The following is a 19608-nucleotide window of genomic DNA, read 5'->3' as shown; positions in this document are numbered from 1 at the left end:
TAGTATCAGCTGATTAACGGGCTTTTGGAGTTTTGCTGCTCCAAACTGTTGTTGTTGTTTCAGACAGAAATATTGACCAACTCTGGAGCTCTGGAAGCATCAGCCAGTGATTCTGGATCTGTTTCTGTCTGACAGATTCACTGTTTTCTTATTATTTAATAAATCATCATTTCATCAACTGAACCACTGAAGAAGAAAACAGACTTTACCATGAAGACCAGCACAACTTCCACATCATATTAATCTGAACAAACAACTAAAACATGGTGTCTGACCTCAGAGTCTTCAGTCCACAGTGAGGACTCTGCAGAAAGCTGCTCAGCTCCTTCGCTGCAGAGTCACTGATGGTGTTATCACTCAGGTTCAGTTCTGTCAGATGGGAGGAGGGGTTGGACTTCAGAGCTGAGACCAGAGAAACACAGCTGATCTCTGACAAACTGCAGCTCATCAATCTGAATAAAGAATAAAACATGTGAGCTGAAGCCAACAGGATGCAGGTTAAAACAGTCCAACAGAACAAGTGAAAAAGAGCTCTCATTAATATTAATGACAACATGCTGCTGCTTCAATAAAGACGGAGTGACTTCAGCTCTTACACTCTGCCAGCTCCACCAGTGGCTCCATCCATACAAACTCATGTTGTGCAGCCAAATGATTCAAGTTTCACAGAAAACAAACATGTCAGGAGCAACTTTGGAGCAAATGGGAACAAACTGATAGAAATGGAGATCAGGTTCACTGTTTTATTGAAGGTTAAAGGCACAAAAACATGGTGCAGTGATGTTTAATGGAATCATGGAATCAAACTTCTTTAAAGAGTGGACAGCAGCAGAACTTGTTACTGTGACTTGTTGTGTTTGAATATTTCAGTCAGTGCAAACATTACAGAGCCTTAGAAAAGTGTTGGAAGCATCCAGAGGTGGACTGATTGATCAGTTTGGCTGATTAATGGATGCTGATGGACGCTTTGACTAACTATCAGAATCAGTGCAGTTTGAGGCTGATGGTTGGGAGACCTCCCCCATCTCCAGCAGGAAGCTACAAAGCTGAAGTCAAGAGGAGTCAGAGTGTTCAGTTCAGTGTTTCCATTCAGTCTTTAAACATCCCAGCTTCCATCAGAGTCACATGATTTAGCAGCAGACAGAAACACAGCCGGCAGCAGCTCAGCTTAGAGACTCATCTTCAGGAAATCCAAACACTGGACTAATGAGCAGATCAGTACAGATGCTCGCTACCAAAGCTGCTTCTACATGAGTTTAACTGGCCCAAATATGACTTTTTCCATCAGTTGAGACTGAAAGTCAAGTCTTATTCTGTAAAAAGAAATTTCATTCAAAGTTAAAGCAGATGATTTTACTTTGATGTTATTTGATTGTAGATTATTTGATGCATTTCTCATTTCAAATCTGATTTTATGTGTTTTTTCGTGTTTGAATTATTTTTCCTTCAGTTTCAGATTTTAATTTTCAGATTTTCAAAATTGAAATTTAGGAAACAAAATGACATTTTATAGGTTTGACATAGAAATGATGCTATATTTACAGGCAGGGAACTGAGCCCAGAGTCTCCTGTTCACAGTGTGGACTCCCAACACTCGTGCTGCTTGATGTGTGTGCTGAGAGTTAACGCGGGCTGGCTTTTAACAATGAACAACTTGTTTAACCCCTTGTGTTCGTCTCTGTTTTATGTTCAGGAGCCGGGCCGTGACAGTGAACATTACAGACTATGGGTTAATGGTGTTATTGGAAAAAAAGGTGATCACTTGTTACTTCTGGGCTCTCCTCTATGGAGGACTGAAACAGCCATAATCTGAAATATATACAAAATATATAAATAGTTCGATAAATTAGTTTGTATAATGATAAATTCAACTAAAATAATAATAAAAAACAGAATTTGTGCCTAAACAAAGATAAAGAATGTCATTTTTCTGCTTTAATTCTATTGTTTGTTGGTTTAATTGTGTTAATGTTGTTATTTATTTACTTTGAGACTCAGTTTTGAATTGAATACATTTTTACAATTAGAATGTATTTATTTGTCTTATTTTGATTTATTATTCCTGTATTAGTTTCCTTTGCAATGTTGATCTATTTAATCCCTCCAAATCATTTATTTCTTCATTTTATTTTGATTTCTCCATATTTTCTTTTTTAATTCAGTTTTTGTGTTTGTTTGAAGAAAGAAATGAAAAATATTACAATTAGAATGAATTTCTTTCACTTTTGTGGGATTCTCTTATACTTTCTGATAATGTTCTGTGCTTACGTGGTGAAATGAAAACTTAGAGATCTGCAAACTGTCTGAGATCTTCTGATTACATCTTTAAAAGTATGCAAATAAATTCAAGTTCACTTCTGAAAATCCAAGTAAGCTTTTATTTAGGGAACATTGTGGAAGCACTGAAACCACTTTAGCTGAAACCCCCAAAAAGGAACCAACTCAACACGGTTAATGACAGTTTTATAAATCCTCTCATCATCTGATGCAGTTACATTTGGAATAATTAAGGTGGAATGAAAGTCAGTTCCCACTGAAGCCCTCAGTTAAGTCCTGATGGACTGGAGAGGCTCACAGGTAAAAATGGCTGCCTGCTTATGTTGTAAAATGGGGGAACAAACAGCTCTATGACAATATTCTCAATCTGGAACCATCTTTAGAGGCCAGTTGTTGCAGATTAAAATACACGTTGACTTGAAACTGCACAACACAATTAGCTGAACGGGTGTCACATTTTTCTGAATAGTGAACTTTTAAAGTTTTCAATAAAGCTTTGTACAGCAAATATGTATCTATATCATTAGAATGAGAGTTATGCAGAAAAAACAACATGAATAAGCTCGATGCCTTCAATGTGAACACCTGAGGTGCTGAAACACTTAGTAATCTTCAGTTATAAACTGCCTCCATCTGGTGATCCTAGATTCAGTTATAAAGGAAATATGAGAGCATTTTAAATGAATAAAGATCATTGTTTTCCCTGTTCTCTGTCCTCACCTCACACTCCTCTGGCCCACCCGGCTCTGCTCCTCCCTCTTAGGGTCATTGATGATAATGGGGAGAGTGTTACACCAGCTTTTGTGTCTTTAGAGTCAGTTACTTTGTATGAAAATACGTTGCACACTTACAGTTGTCTTCTTTTAAGACAAAAAAAGAAGGAATTATGCCTTTTCCCTGCTCCTGATACTTTGTTTTTCTTGGAATGTTCTGATACAAACCAGAGAGAAGAACACATTGTTCAATGTCAGTGGATGAAGAAGGATGATTTTGTGCTGAAAACAGTCAGGATTTGGACTAAACCGTTGCCTTAGAAACAGAAATATGTTGCTTTCATGAAACACTTTAAGTTTCTTGTTATTAGATGTGAGGTTGAAGAGATTGATCTGAGAAAAGAAAGTGAGAGGGACGGAGGGGGGGTGCCTGGAGCCTGAAGGCCAACATCTGTGCTGCTCCACCACGTTCCACTGGAGACCCAGTGGGAGAAATCTCAATGTGTGCTACCAAAGCTGAATGCTATCATTTTCATTCAGCTCCACATTCAGTCCCACATGGGAACAGAATTACTAATAAAGAATAAAAGGAACTTGGTGGTTTGGTGCTAGCTTGGCATTCTCTCTGTGTGGCCTATAAACTTGGCGTTGTTATAAATTTGGAGTTATTGCAAAAACCCTTTTTGCTGCAGGACTTTTCTACTTTTAGCTAATTTATCATTTAAATAAATTAAGTGGAGCAAAAAGGTCCAAACTGAAAGAGATTTCCTTTAAATTATCAGTGGGAGAAGCTTTCTGGCTGCGTTTTGTCATCATGAATGAATCTGACTGAAGAGAACTGCTGCTGTGATGAAAGCTGCTTTCTAACCAAGTCAAAGATTGTTCATTTCCAACAGAGTTGGAGGGGAGTTTGTTAGTATCAGCTGATTAACGGGCTTTTGGAGTTTTGCTGCTCCAAACTGTTGTTGTTGTTTCAGACAGAAATATTCACCAACTCTGGAGCTCTGGAAGCATCAGCCAGTGATTCTAGATCTGTTTCTGTCTGACAGATTCACTGTTTTCTCATTATTTAATGAATCATCATTTCATCAACTAAACCACTGAAGAAGAAAACAGACTTTACCATGAAGACCAGCACAACTTTCACATCATATTAATCTGAACAAACAACTAAAACATGGTGTCTGACCTCAGAGTCTTCAGTCCACAGTGAGGACTCTGCAGAAAGCTGCTCAGCTCCTTCGCTGCAGAGTCTCTGATGGTGTTCTCACTCAGGTCCAGTTCTGTCAGATGGGAGGGGTTGGACTTCAGAGCAGAGACCACAGAAGCACAGCTGACCTCTGACAACCTGCAGCCCCACAATCTGAATAAAGAATAAAACATGTGAGCTGAAGCCAACAGGATGCAGGTTAAAACAGAACAAGTGAAAAAGAGCTCTCATTAATATTAATGACAACATGCTGCTGCTTCAATAAAGACGGAGTGACTTCAGCTCTTACACTCTGCCAGCTCCACCAGTGGCTCCATCCATACAAACTCATGTTGTGCAGCCAAATGATTCAAGTTTCACAGAAAACAAACATGTCAGGAGGAACTTTGGAGCAAATGGGAACAAACTGATAGAAATGGAGATCAGGTTCAGTGTTTTATTGAAGGTTAAAGGCACAAAAACATGGTGCAGTGATGTTTAATGGAATCATGGAATCAAACTTCTTTAAAGAGTGGACAGCAGCAGAACTTGTTACTGTGACTTGTTGTGTTTGAATATTTCAGTCAGTGCAAACATTACAGAGCCTTAGAAAAGTGTTGGAAGCATCCAGAGGTGGACTGATTGATCAGTTTGGCTGATTAATGGATGCTGATGGACGCTTTGACTAACTATCAGAATCAGTGCAGTTTGAGGCTGATGGTTGGGAGACCTCCCCATCTCCAGCAGGAAGCTACAAAGCTGAAGTCAAGAGGAGTCAGAGTGTTCAGTTCAGTGTTTCCATTCAGTCTTTAAACATCCCAGCTTCCATCAGAGTCACATGATTTAGCAGCAGACAGAAACACAGCCGGCAGCAGCTCAGCTTAGAGACTCATCTTCAGGAAATCCAAACACTGGACTAATGAGCAGATCAGTACAGATGCTCGCTACCAAAGCTGCTTCTACATGAGTTTAACTGGCCCAAATATGAGTTTTTCCATCAGTTGAGACTGAAAGTCAAGTCTCATTCTGTAAAAAGAAATTTCATTCAAAGTTAAAGCAGATGATTTTACTTTGATGTTATTTGATTGTAGATTATTTGATGCATTTCTCATTTCAAATCTGATTTTATGTGTTTTTTCGTGTTTGAATTATTTTTCCTTCAGTTTCAGATTTTAATTTTCAGATTTTCAAAATTGAAATTTAGGAAACAAAATGACATTTTATAGGTTTGACATAGAAATGATGCTATATTTACAGGCAGGGAACTGAGCCCAGAGTCTCCTGTTCACAGTGTGGACTCCCAACACTCGTGCTGCTTGATGTGTGTGCTGAGAGTTAACGCGGGCTGGCTTTTAACAATGAACAACTTGTTTAACCCCTTGTGTTCGTCTCTGTTTTATGTTCAGGAGCCGGGCCGTGACAGTGAACATTACAGACTATGGGTTAATGGTGTTATTGGAAAAAAAGGTGATCACTTGTTACTTCTGGGCTCTCCTCTATGGAGGACTGAAACTGCCATAATCTGAAATATATACAAAATATATAAATAGTTCGATAAATTAGTTTGTAAGATGATAAATTCAACTAAAATAATAATAAAAATCAGAATTTGTGCCTAAACAAAGATAAAGAATGTCATTTTTCTGCTTTAATTCTATTGTTTGTTGGTTTAATTGTGTTAATGTTGCTATTTATTTACTTTGTGACTCAGTTTTGAATTGAATACATTTTTACAATTAGAATGTATTTATTTGTCTTATTTTGATTTATTATTCCTGTATTAGTTTCCTTTGAAATGTTGATCTATTTAATCCTTCCAAATCATTTATTTCTTCATTTTATTTTGATTTCTCCATATTTTCTTTTTTAATTCAGTTTTTGTGTTTGTTTAAAGAAAGAAATGAAAAATATTACAATTAGAATGAATGTCTTTAACTTTTGTGGGATTCTCTTATACTTTCTGATAATGTTCTGTGCTTACGTGGTGAAATGAAAACTTAGAGATCTGCAAACTGTCTGAGATCTTCTGATTACATCTTTAAAAGTATGCAAATAAATTCAAGTTCACTTCTGAAAATCCAAGTAAGCTTTTATTTAGGGAACATTGTGGAAGCACTGAGACCACTTTAGCTGGAACCCCCAAAAAGGAACCAACTCAACACGGTTAATGACAGTTTTATAAATCCTCTCATCATCTGATGCAGTTACATTTGGAATAATTAAGGTGGAATGAAAGTCAGTTCCCACTGAAGCCCTCAGTTAAGTCCTGATGGACTGGAGAGGCTCACAGGTAAAAATGGCTGCCTGCTTATGTTGTAAAATGGGGGAACAAACAGCTCTATGACAAAATTCTCAATCCGGAACCATCTTTAGAGGCCAGTTGTTGCAGATTAAAATACACGTTGACTTGAAACTGCACAACACAATTAGCTGAACGGGTGTCACATTTTTCTGAATAGTGAACTTTTAAAGTTTTCAATAAAGCTTTGTACAGCAAATATGTATCTATATCATTAGAATGAGAGTTATGCAGAAAAAACAACATGAATAAGCTCGATGCCTTCAATGTGAACACCTGAGGTGCTGAAACACTTAGTAATCTTCAGTTATAAACTGCCTCCATCTGGTGATACTAGATTCAGTTATAAAGGAAATATGAGAGCATTTTAAATGAATAAAGATCATTGTTTTCCCTGTTCTCTGTCCTCACCTCACACTCCTCTGGCCCACCCGGCTCTGCTCCCCCCTCTTAGGGTCATTGATGATAATGGGGAGAGTGTTACACCAGCTTTTGTGTCTTTAGAGTCAGTTACTTTGTATGAAAATACGTTGCACACTTACAGTTGTCTTCTTTTAAGACAAAAAAAGAAGGAATTATGCCTTTTCCCTGCTCCTGATACTTTGTTTTTCTTGGAATGTTCTGATACAAACCAGAGAGAAGAACACAGTGTTCAATGTCAGTGGATGAAGAAGGATGATTTTGTGCTGAAAACAGTCAGGATTTGGACTAAACCGTTGCCTTAGAAACAGAAATATGTTGCTTTCATGAAACACTTTAAGTTTCTTGTTATTAGATGTGAGGTTGAAGAGATTGATCTGAGAAAAGAAAGTGAGAGGGACGGAGGGTGGGTGCCTGGAGCCTGAAGGCCAACATCTGTGCTGCTCCACCACGTTCCACTGGAGACCCAGTGGGAGAAATCTCAATGTGTGCTACCAAAGCTGAATGCTATCATTTTCATTCAGCTCCACATTCAGTCCCACATGGGAACAGAATTACTAATAAAGGATAAAAGGAACTTGGTGGTTTGGTGCTAGCTTGGCATTCTCTCTGTGTGGCCTATAAACTTGGCGTTGTTATAAATTTGGAGTTAATGCAAAAAACCCTTTTTGCTGCAGGACTTTTCTACTTTTAGCTAATTTATCATTTAAATAAATTAAGTGGAGCAAAAAGGTCCAAACTGAAAGAGATTTCCTTTAAATTATCAGTGGGAGAAGCTTTCTGGCTGCGTTTTGTCATCATGAATGAATCTGACTGAAGAGAACTGCTGCTGTGATGAAAGCTGCTTTCTAACCAAGTCACAGATTGTTCATTTCCAACAGAGTTGGAGGGGAGTTTGTTAGTATCAGCTGATTAACGGGCTTTTGGAGTTTTGCTGCTCCAAACTGTTGTTGTTGTTTCAGACAGAAATATTCACCAACTCTGGAGCTCTGGAAGCATCAGCCAGTGATTCTAGATTTGTTTCTGTCTGACAGATTCACTGTTTTCTTATTATTTAATAAATCATCATTTCATCAACTAAACCACTGAAGAAGAAAACAGACTTTACCATGAAGACCAGCACAACTTTCACATCATATTAATCTGAACAAACAACTAAAACATGGTGTCTGACCTCAGAGTCTTCAGTCCACAGTGAGGACTCTGCAGAAAGCTGCTCAGCTCCTTCGCTGCAGAGTCACTGATGGTGTTGAAGCTCAGGTCCAGTTCTGTCAGATGGGAGGGGTTGGACTTCAGAGCAGAGACCAGAGAAGCACAGCTGATCTCTGACAAACTGCAGAGCACCAATCTGAATAAAGAATAAAACATGTGAGCTGAAGCCAACAGGATGCAGGTTAAAACAGAACAAGTGAAAAAGAGCTCTCATTAATATTAATGACAACATGCTGCTGCTTCAATAAAGACGGAGTGACTTCAGCTCTTACACTCTGCCAGCTCCACCAGTGGCTCCATCCATACAAACTCATGTTGTGCAGCCAAATGATTCAAGTTTCACAGAAAACAAACATGTCAGGAGCAACTTTGGAGCAAATGGAACAAACTGATAGAAATGGAGATCAGGTTCACTGTTTTATTGAAGGTTAAAGGCACAAAAACATGGTGCAGTGATGTTTAATGGAATCATGGAATCAAACTTCTTTAAAGAGTGGACAGCAGCAGAACTTGTTACTGTGACTTGTTGTGTTTGAATATTTCAGTCAGTGCAAACATTACAGAGCCTTAGAAAAGTGTTGGAAGCATCCAGAGGTGGACTGATTGATCAGTTTGGCTGATTAATGGATGCTGATGGACGCTTTGACTAACTATCAGAATCAGTGCAGTTTGAGGCTGATGGTTGGGAGACCTCCCCATCTCCAGCAGGAAGCTACAAAGCTGAAGTCAAGAGGAGTCAGAGTGTTCAGTTCAGTGTTTCCATTCAGTCTTTAAACATCCCAGCTTCCATCAGAGTCACATGATTTAGCAGCAGACAGAAACACAGCCGGCAGCAGCTCAGCTTAGAGACTCATCTTCAGGAAATCCAAACACTGGACTAATGAGCAGATCAGTACAGATGCTCGCTACCAAAGCTGCTTCTACATGAGTTTAACTGGCCCAAATATGACTTTTTCCATCAGCTGAGACTGAAAGTCAAGTCTCATTCTGTAAAAAGAAATTTCATTCAAAGTTAAAGCAGATGATTTTACTTTGATGTTATTTGATTGTAGATTATTTGATGCATTTCTCATTTCAAATCTGATTTTATGTGTTTTTTCGTGTTTGAATTTTTTTTCCTTCAGTTTCAGATTTTAATTTTCAGATTTTCAAAATTGAAATTTAGGAAACAAAATGACATTTTATAGGTTTGACATAGAAATGATGCTATATTTACAGGCAGGGAACTGAGCCCAGAGTCTCCTGTTCACAGTGTGGACTCCCAACACTCGTGCTGCTTGATGTGTGTGCTGAGAGTGAACGCGGGCTGGCTTTTAACAATGAACAACTTGTTTAACCCCTTGTGTTCGTCTCTGTTTTATGTTCAGGAGCCGGGCCGTGACAGTGAACATTACAGACTATGGGTTAACGGTGTTATTGGAAAAAAAGGTGATCACTTGTTACTTCTGGGCTCTCCTCTATGGAGGACTGAAACAGCCATAATCTGAAATATATACAAAATATATAAATAGTTCGATAAATTAGTTTGTAAGATGATAAATTCAAGTAAAATAATAATAAAAAACAGAATTTGTGCCTAAACAAAGATAAAGAATGTCATTTTTCTGCTTTAATTCTATTGTTTGTTGGTTTAATTGTGTTAATGTTGCTATTTATTTACTTTGTGACTCAGTTTTGAATTGAATATATTTTTACAATTAGAATGTATTTATTTGTTTTATATTGATTTATTATTCCTGTATTAGTTTCCTTTGAAATGTTGATCTATTTAATCCCTCCAAATCATTTATTTCTTCATTTTATTTTGATTTCTCCATATTTTCTTTTTTAATTCAGTTTTTGTGTTTGTTTAAAGAAAGAAATGAAAAATATTACAATTAGAATGAATTTCTTTCACTTTTGTGGGATTCTCTTATACTTTCTGATAATGTTCTGTGCTTACGTGGTGAAATGAAAACTTAGAGATCTGCAAACTGTCTGAGATCTTCTGATTACATCTTTAAAAGTATGGAAATAAATTCAAGTTCACTTCTGAAAATCCAAGTAAGCTTTTATTTAGGGAACATTGTGGAAGCACTGAGACCACTTTAGCTGGAACCCCCAAAAAGGAACCAACTCAACACGGTTAATGACAGTTTTATAAATCCTCTCATCATCTGATGCAGTTACATTTGGAATAATTAAGGTGGAATGAAAGTCAGTTCCCACTGAAGCCCTCAGTTAAGTCCTGATGGACTGGAGAGGCTCACAGGTAAAAATGGCTGCCTGCTTATGTTGTAAAATGGGGGAACAAACAGCTCTATGACAATATTCTCAATCTGGAACCATCTTTAGAGGCCAGTTGTTGCCAGATTAAAATACACGTTGACTTGAAACTGCACAACACAATTAGCTGAACGGGTGTCACATTTTTCTGAATAGTGAACTTTTAAAGTTTTCAATAAAGCTTTGTACAGCAAATATGTATCTATATCATTAGAATGAGAGTTCTGCAGAAAAAACAACATGAATAAGCTCGATGCCTTCAATGTGAACACCTGAGGTGTTGAAACACTTAGTAATCTTCAGTTATAAACTGCCTCCATCTGGTGATACTAGATTCAGTTATAAAGGAAATATGAGAGCATTTTAAATGAATAAAGATCATTGTTTTCCCTGTTCTCTGTCCTCACCTCACACTCCTCTGGCCCACCCGGCTCTGCTCCCCCCTCTTAGGGTCATTGATGATAATGGGGAGAGTGTTACACCAGCTTTTGTGTCTTTAGAGTCAGTTACTTTGTATGAAAATACGTTGCACACTTACAGTTGTCTTCTTTTAAGACAAAAAAAGAAGGAATTATGCCTTTTCCCTGCTCCTGATACTTTGTTTTTCTTGGAATGTTCTGATACAAACCAGAGAGAAGAACACATTGTTCAATGTCAGTGGATGAAGAAGGATGATTTTGTGCTGAAAACAGTCAGGATTTGGACTAAACCGTTGCCTTAGAAACAGAAATATGTTGCTTTCATGAAACACTTTAAGTTTCTTGTTATTAGATGTGAGGTTGAAGAGATTGATCTGAGAAAAGAAAGTGAGAGGGACGGAGGGGGGGTGCCTGGAGCCTGAAGGCCAACATCTGTGCTGCTCCACCACGTTCCACTGGAGACCCAGTGGGAGAAATCTCAATGTGTGCTACCAAAGCTGAATGCTATCATTTTCATTCAGCTCCACATTCAGTCCCACATGGAAACAGAATTATTAATAAAGAATAAAAGGAACTTGGTGGTTTGGTGCTAGCTTGGCATTCTCTCTGTGTGGCCTATAAACTTGGCGTTGTTATAAATTTGGAGTTAATGCAAAAAACCCTTTTTGCTGCAGGACTTTTCTACTTTTAGCTAATTTATCATTTAAATAAATTAAGTGGAGCAAAAAGGTCCAAACTGAAAGAGATTTACTTTAAATTATCAGTGGGAGAAGCTTTCTGGCTGCGTTTTGTCATCATGAATGAATCTGACTGAAGAGAACTGCTGCTGTGATGAAAGCTGTTTTCTAACCAAGTCACAGATTGTTCATTTCCAACAGAGTTGGAGGGGAGTTTGTTAGTATCAGCTGATTAACGGGCTTTTGGAGTTTTGCTGCTCCAAACTGTTGTTGTTGTTTCAGACAGAAATATTCACTAACTCTGGAGCTCTGGAAGCATCAGCCAGTGATTCTAGATTTATTTCTGTCTGACAGATTCACTGTTTTCTTATTATTTAATAAATCATCATTTCATCAACTAAACCACTGAAGAAGAAAACAGACTTTACCATGAAGACCAGCACAACTTTCACATCATATTAATCTGAACACACAACTAAAACATGGTGTCTGACCTCAGAGTCTTCAGTCCACAGTGAGGACTCTGCAGAAAGCTGCTCAGCTCCTTCGCTGCAGAGTCACTGATGGTGTTATCACTCAGGTCCAGTTCTGTCAGATGGGAGGGGTTGGACTTCAGAGCAGAGACCACAGAAGCACAGCTGACCTCTGACAAACTGCAGTACTCCAATCTGAATAAAGAATAAAACATGTGAGCTGAAGCCAACAGGATGCAGGTTAAAACAGAACAAGTGAAAAAGAGCTCTCATTAATATTAATGACAACATGCTGCTGCTTCAATAAAGACGGAGTGACTTCAGCTCTTACACTCTGCCAGCTCCACCAGTGGCTCCATCCATACAAACTCATGTTGTGCAGCCAAATGATTCAAGTTTCACAGAAAACAAACATGTCAGGAGCAACTTTGGAGCAAATGGGAACAAAGTGATAGAAATGGAGATCAGGTTCAGTGTTTTATTGAAGGTTAAAGGCACCAAAACATTGTAGCGTTACCGGGTATTTATATACCTATTAAATATAAGGATTTATGAGATGTTCTTACAGTCTCAAATAAACCTTACCTCGAATTTAGGGGGCACCACCAACCTAGGTTTTGACTTAATTTTAAGTCACAGTCAGGTCGGAAAACTGTTCGAAATCTTACGATCCTGGTGTTAAATTAATATTCAATTAATATTCAGTCTCATATCTCGCTACTTTCGTGAAGTTCTCGTTTGGTTGGACAGACATTACGTAAAGAAAGCATACGACACAATCTGTGATTATAACATATATATAGATATATGAGCTGTTTATTACAATGATATGATCTTAGACATGAACCTTTAAACAAACAGGAGATGCATTGAATATGGGTGATTATATAAAACACTTAGTGAATATAAAATAAAATATGGGGAATGGGAAAATACTGGATTTATTCAAATAGTTTGGGTTGGCTGACTATTTGAATCTAAATACTGTACTGACATTTCGGATTAATTTATCATTCTGTGAAAGCCTCGAGACATCCATCAAACCCACTTTAAGGTGAAAACGGGTCGGTCTTACTGTGCTGAAGTTCTGTTCAGTCGTTTCGGACCAATGGTAGCGGCCACGCGGGTCCGAGGGGATTTCTCTTCCGCTCTCTGGGCCTTCCTGGCTGTGGTGGCTGACCTTTTTAGCGTCTCAGTTGCTTCTTTCACCGGGAAACGGGGACGATGGTGTCGAGGGCTTTACTGTGGGATGATCAAATCCATCGTTGTGTCAGAGTTGGTCCGTTGCTGCTTTCTCTGATGAAGTGAACTTAAGTTCACAAAAGATTAATAAAAGGTTGCTTGGAGTTGGCTTTCTGGGTAGGAAAACTTCATTCTGTTCTTATCTTTGTTCGGGTCTTTCTTTCTCGTCTCCGGGGTCTCACTGGGTTCTGGAGGGTCTCCTCCGGTCGTCCGCTGCATCGTTATCCACACGTCCTTCCGCTCTCTCCTGAGATTATGGGAAAAACTCCCAAACTCCGGCGAGCTCTTCTCTTCTGCTTAAACCATTTCTAAAAGTCTATGAGCAGCTGTTTTCTGCTCAAATCTTCTTCTGAAACTCTGGGTTGGAACCCTTCTGGAACAAGATCCAGGGCACCAGAGGGCAAGCGCAGACGCCTGAAGCGAGCCAGCAAGCACGAGCGCCAGCGGGGAAGAAGGCAAGAGAGAAGAGGCAAAGAGGCCTGTGTTTTCCGCTGTTCCGGGTTTTGACTCTCGGAGGCGGGGCTTACACTACTTTTTCAGCCAATGACATGCTTGAACTGTGTGCATGTCTCTGTAAGGTGATCTGTGCTATAGGGGGCTTTCTGGATGAGACAAAAGAACTGTGTGTTTCTCCATTACTCCCATCTCATAGAACATTTGTCTCGGTGATTCTGAAAACACCACATCTTGTTAAGATATGCAGATTAAAGATATAACATAGACTTGTAATATAAAGACATCAAAATAACACACATGATAAAGACAATTATGACTTTCAAAATTCAGGTGAATATCTATGAAATCGTGACATATGAATTGTGAATTACACAATGCTAATTTCTGTGTTAACAATGGGGACACTAAACAAATACCAAATAGATACCGAAGGGACATCGTTAGAAGTTACTAGCTGCATATATTGTCCGGTCCATATCCATTTTACTGAGTCCTTTATATGTTCAACTAATCAACACTGCAGACCACTAGGGGGCAATGTGGTTCCATCAGGCAGGTTGGGCATTTTCCACCAAAATCAGTTCTTTGTCAATATTTAAGCCAGAATCGTACAAATTGTCTCTATATGCGTCTTGTGATCAAGCTGGAAACCTGAAAGAAATTGTACACGGTTATCAAACACATTTAATATAGTTTAAGATTTGACTAAAAGTGAGTCTTCTTAGTTCATGAGTAGCCATCTGGTCGGATTCCTGGTGAAAAGGGGTGTTAAAGTGTCAACTTTCGAGTTATGGTCTAGATAAGATAGTAAGTCTCCCACTTTTCCAAGAGTGAGTTCGACTCCCCAAAAGCTCTTAAGGGTGTTGTAAATTAGGCAGTTTCTGTCTCTTTTTCCTTTGTGGAAAGAAAATGAAGATCTGGTTTATATCCACATACGTAAACATCCCCCACAGGAATGTTGGTTTTGTCAAAGTTTGAAAAACTCTTAATCCACACGGCACTGTGACTGCTACATTCCCCCATTCGAATCGGATCTGAACTCGTGGCTGATCCGAATCGCAGGTGAAGAAGTCCAGTGTGTCCGAGTCTGGTGGTTGCTAGGACTCTCAAGAGGGTTATGGTGGGTGTCTCGAGACAGCCTAATACAATTCTGACACAACAATGGCTATAAACGTAATTTTGTTAAGCTTACTTAACCTACGTAGTAAATGTCTAATAGCTAAAGATAATGTTCATAAGTAGAGGTTTCTAAGCCTATATAATTTCAAATGGAAAATCCTAGTAAAAAGCATGCCGATTTCTTTTGGAAAAAGATCAATGTTAGGGGAGAATTTTACTCATGTTAGAGTCATGATCTAGGAATGGTATTTCTTAATAGTTAGGAAATGAGGACGTTTACTACCTGAGTGTGAGCAATATTCGCAGGACTTTATACGATCAGTAATGTGTAACATATTTGTCGCGGCGGCGGTCCTGGACAGGGCTTCACTGTACAGTAGCAACGAGTGATATTCTAACTAAAAGGATCCATGGTGAAAGCTGTTGTCAGTGTTTCACTGCTAATTTGGCTTTTAATTCAGTTGTAGACCAGTTTCCCCCATTTGTAGATGTCACATGGGTGAAATAAGGTAAGTTGAGTGTGTCACCAGATGATGATAGACTTGAAAATTGAAGTTTTGAACACTGAGGTGTCCTGGATTCAATCTTGAGGCATCATGATACTACGGAGTAGTTTTATCGTGATTGGGTAAGTGATATTTTGAGGGTAAGCTTCTTTGCTTCCTTTAAGAGTTAGCTATGGTTAAAGGTTTGGTATTCGGGGTTACTAGAATGTTTGTTGGAGTGTATGGTCCTACCTCCAGGAACAGGCTAGCATTTCTAAGTCTCTGTTAGCACGGTTGGGTTCTGAACTTTTCTTTTCTTTTAGTAGCAGACTTTTCAGGCTATCAATATCATCTTGACTGAAGGCACTTATTTCACTAGACCATTGCTGAGATTTGATGTGGTCCTTGTCGATGACTCTGCTCATCTCAGTTGTTTTCTGATCTGGTGATGGTTGTGACCATGCAGTGTGTGATGGTTTATAGCGAGACCGAAGTCTATAATTGCAGTTGCGGTTTCGAGCGGATTGCTGGTCATGTCGATTTTGAAAAGACATGTCTTTTTGCGGGTTTGAATGAACACTGTGGTTTTCACTGTGGCGGTGAGTTGGGTCATGGCTGGGCCATGAGGATTTGGAATAGTTGTGTTTGGAGCCTTTCTTAGGCCGTTGAGAATGTGGCCAGTGGGGGACCTCTGCTGGAGGTCTGCCACTTTGTCCCACTTCTAACTCTGGGGACCAAGAACCAGGGTTCTGGGTCTGTGTGGTGATGGGTTCTGGCTGTTTAGCTTGTCTATGTTTTTGGAAACCTAGACTGGCCCATTCACGTAGCTGCTGAATGGTAGCAGTGTGAGGGTTAGCTATAACTCCTAAGTGATAGCTGGTAGTTGGATGGAGGTTTTGAAGGAAAAGAGTTTTGAAACTCATGTCTTCTTCCATTCCTACCTTGTTGCTGAAACCAAAATAAGCTTTGAAGAGGCGGTAATAATACTGCTGAGGCAGCTCATTCTGTCCTTGTTTAACCATCATGGCAGTGGTTAAGCCAGATGGGGTCAGCTCGTCTGAAAACTCGCGTTCGAGTGTTTGGCAGAGGAGTGTATAGTCGTTCCGGATGTAATCGGGTTGACGTTCAATGAATCTACTGACTTCGCGGCTAGATGTAACCTTAATCAAGTAGAATTTGTTGTTAACTGATGCGTTTGGAAACCTTCGCATGAAGAAATCAATGTCGTCCAAATATGCTCGGGTGTCATGTGGCGTCCCGAGAGTCGGCTCGAATCTGGGCACATGGCGAGCAATTTTGTCAAGCTCTTCGTCAGAAGGAGCTTGTGGAACGTGGGGTCCTAGAGTAGGAAATGATTGATCCGGTTTACCTGGATCATAAACGATCTTTTCAGATCTGAAAGAATTTGTTGTCGTTGAAGACGGGGGTGAAATAATTGAGCTCTTGTAGGCTGTTTTCACTTCAGGAAAAGGGTCCCCTCTGTCTTCCTGGGGGAAACCATGTGTTTCCTGTTCATGTCCAGTCTCCAAAGACTGACGTAGGTCTATCTCAACACCTTCTGGTTTATCTGATAGGTGTTCCTGCTGTGGATGAGCGGCGTTTTGCTCATCCTTAGCTTTGCTTAGCTGTTCTGTCAACAGCTGCATTTGTTCCTTTTCAACATTAAGATGCTTGTCATCAGTTGGCACTTTGACTGTTAAATCCTGCACTTTCTGCAGAACCACGTGTAGAGATTGCTGGGACTGTTTTTGTGCTTGGTCCACCTTCTTCAGTTGGACTTGGGTTGAAATCAACTCTTGTTGGCAGTTTTGAAGTAGCTGTTCAAGCTTTTTGTTGTTTTCATTGAGTTGAATAATTTGTTGGTTTGAGTTTTCAACCTGTGTTGTTAACTCTGTTACTTGGGCATTAGCTTGGCTGGATGCCCTCTCAGTGACTTTAAGTTGGTGTTGGAGGAATTTGGTTTCCTCCTGAAACTGTGGCTTTTTCTGTGACCGAGTTTTAAGTTTGTCAGCGGCTTGTTCCATCACTTGGTGTGCATGTTTAACGAACACCACAGCTAGACTACTTAACATTTTGGTCAGAGATTCTTCTTTGGGCTTTTTAGCTTTTGTCTCAGCCGATGGCTTTACACTGATTGGCTCTGTTTCAGGTGTTTTAATGCATCTTTTCTTTAAGGCATAACCCAGTATCAACTGTTTTGTTAAGTCCATCATCTTGTTTTTCACTTGTCTCAGAAAGGGTTCTTTCTTGAAAATAAGTTTGAGTTTGGAACAAGGGAAATTAGTTGGGTTAATGTGAAGGTAGTTGGGAATAAGGATTGTTCTCTTGAAATTAATTTCTTCCTTTTGAATTTGTTTACTTGAGAAACAAATAAGGAAGGATGTTAAAATAAACACGACTGTGTTATTTTACTCAAAACTGGAAGAAATGCATTTAATTTAGAAGCTTATCATTAACCGTTATGGTAAAAAGATGGAAAACATTAATGCTAACACAAAAGGGAACATACAAGCTCTTGGCTGTTGTTTTCTTTAAGCCTTAGTGTCTTATAATCAGTTCCTGTTAAGGTAATCTGATTTGGTGAAAGACACACATTTGAGATAAATTAGCTTCAATTAATGTTTCTAAATAACAAAGTTGGTATTGTTTATATCAAACAATTGATTCAAATGCATTAAAGAATATTCGAATAAAGCTGGTATTCGTTAGTACCAAGCAAAATGATCAGCTTTCTTCGTGATCCTATTTAATGTGATCGGGCGGCTCACATGTCAAAGCTTCAAGTGGGCGGGTTTGAGAGAAGGGAGTGAGGAGTTGACGTCACTGGTGACGATTTCTAGCACCGCCCACCAATAGTCCTTCAAGTACCCAGTGAATTTGCCTCATTTCAACTGGGGAATGAAAGGGTTAACGTCTCTCACAGACAGTGCACAAGCGATGTTGTAGTTTGCTCACAAACTTTTAAACACAGCTTTGCGAAACTCACAATGCTTGAGACATGGCCGTCTCAGTTCAGAGTTCTTCTAAAAGTCACCAACTTTGATAATAACAACGAATAGAGTCACCAACTCAATTTTTCTGCAGCAAAATTGGTCTGTCCACTACTGCCGTTTATTATTTTAGTTAGGGCTTGTAAGCATTTTAAAAAAAATAAACACACCCTCAGTTTTTCTTTCAACTGGGTTCAACAGACACGGCGTTCCGGTCGTTTATTTAATAATACAAAAACAATTGACTGTTTAAGTCATTCATGCGATCACGTTTTGTGACCGTGTGTATTTTATTCATTTATTTTATCAGGAGCGACGGCTCTGACTCATTCAGTTAAGCTCAGCAGCTTTAACTTTCAATAAGTAATCTGTATTACTTTATTTTAGGCGTCACAACGCTCCGTTGAACAACGTTTAAACTCGCTCCCCCACTTCATGGGGTTTCAATATAGCACCTTGATGCTTTTTTTTATGTCCGGCTGCGAGATTACAGCGGATCAAAACTCCTGTGTTTGAGGAGGCTCTGAGTTGACTAAATTCACCGGGACTCGCGGCTGAATTTGTGATACTCATAAAAATAAAATCAACCGTGTTGGAAACTCGCAACTACGGCCAGGCCTTTAAATTCAGCGTTCTTACGCTGTGCATGCAATCTTTATTCTGGGAGGACACAGCGACAGCTGGGCTCTTCTGCGGTGTGCAATTAATATTGCGCACCCACGGATTTGGAGAGTTATCATGCGTCCACGATTACTCTGATAAAGTGCTTTTAGTCATTCTAAGCTTATAAAGACAGACACAGCCACTGCTTGCATTGCTCACACACAGATAATGAACCAGCCAATATCATGTTTATGCTTTCCTTCACGTAAGTCAGTCTACCGTAAAACGCCTCACACGGGGCACCAAAACATTGTAGCGTTACCGGGTATTTATATACCTATTAAATATAAGGATTTATGAGATGTTCTTACAGTCTCAAATAAACCTTACCTCGAATTTAGGGGGCACCACCAACCTAGGTTTTGACTTAATTTTAAGTCACAGTCAGGTCGGAAAACTGTTCGAAATCTTACGATCCTGGTGTTAAATTAATATTCAATTAATATTCAGTCTCATATCTCGCTACTTTCGTGAAGTTCTCGTTTGGTTGGACAGACATTACGTAAAGAAAGCATACGACACAATCTGTGATTATAACATATATATAGATATATGAGCTGTTTATTACAATGATATGATCTTAGACATGAACCTTTAAACAAACAGGAGATGCATTGAATATGGGTGATTATATAAAACACTTAGTGAATATAAAATAAAATATGGGGAATGGGAAAATACTGGATTTATTCAAATAGTTTGGGTTGGC

The 19608-nt window shown here is 39.1% G+C and overlaps 1 protein-coding gene across 4 annotated transcripts in view; it reads right to left on the bottom strand.

Annotated features, from left to right (window-relative positions):
- LOC142372323 (uncharacterized) overlaps window positions 1-19608 on the bottom strand; it is a 92090-nt gene that overhangs the window by 19170 nt on the left and 53312 nt on the right. For all 4 annotated transcript variants that reach the window (XM_075455181.1, XM_075455183.1, XM_075455184.1 and 1 more), the window contains 4 exons: window positions 11966-12139; window positions 8073-8246; window positions 4180-4353; window positions 276-452 (listed from right to left, as the gene is read on the bottom strand). In XM_075455181.1, coding sequence (XP_075311296.1) covers window positions 276-452; window positions 4180-4353; window positions 8073-8246; window positions 11966-12139 — 699 coding nt within the window. The remainder of the gene's footprint in view (window positions 1-275; window positions 453-4179; window positions 4354-8072; window positions 8247-11965; window positions 12140-19608) is intronic.

This window comes from Odontesthes bonariensis, chromosome 22, assembly GCF_027942865.1.
Source record: "Odontesthes bonariensis isolate fOdoBon6 chromosome 22, fOdoBon6.hap1, whole genome shotgun sequence".
Taxonomy (NCBI): domain Eukaryota; kingdom Metazoa; phylum Chordata; class Actinopteri; order Atheriniformes; family Atherinopsidae; genus Odontesthes; species Odontesthes bonariensis.
Note: the sequence above shows the minus strand (reverse complement) of the source record. Positions and strands in the feature narration are given on the sequence as shown.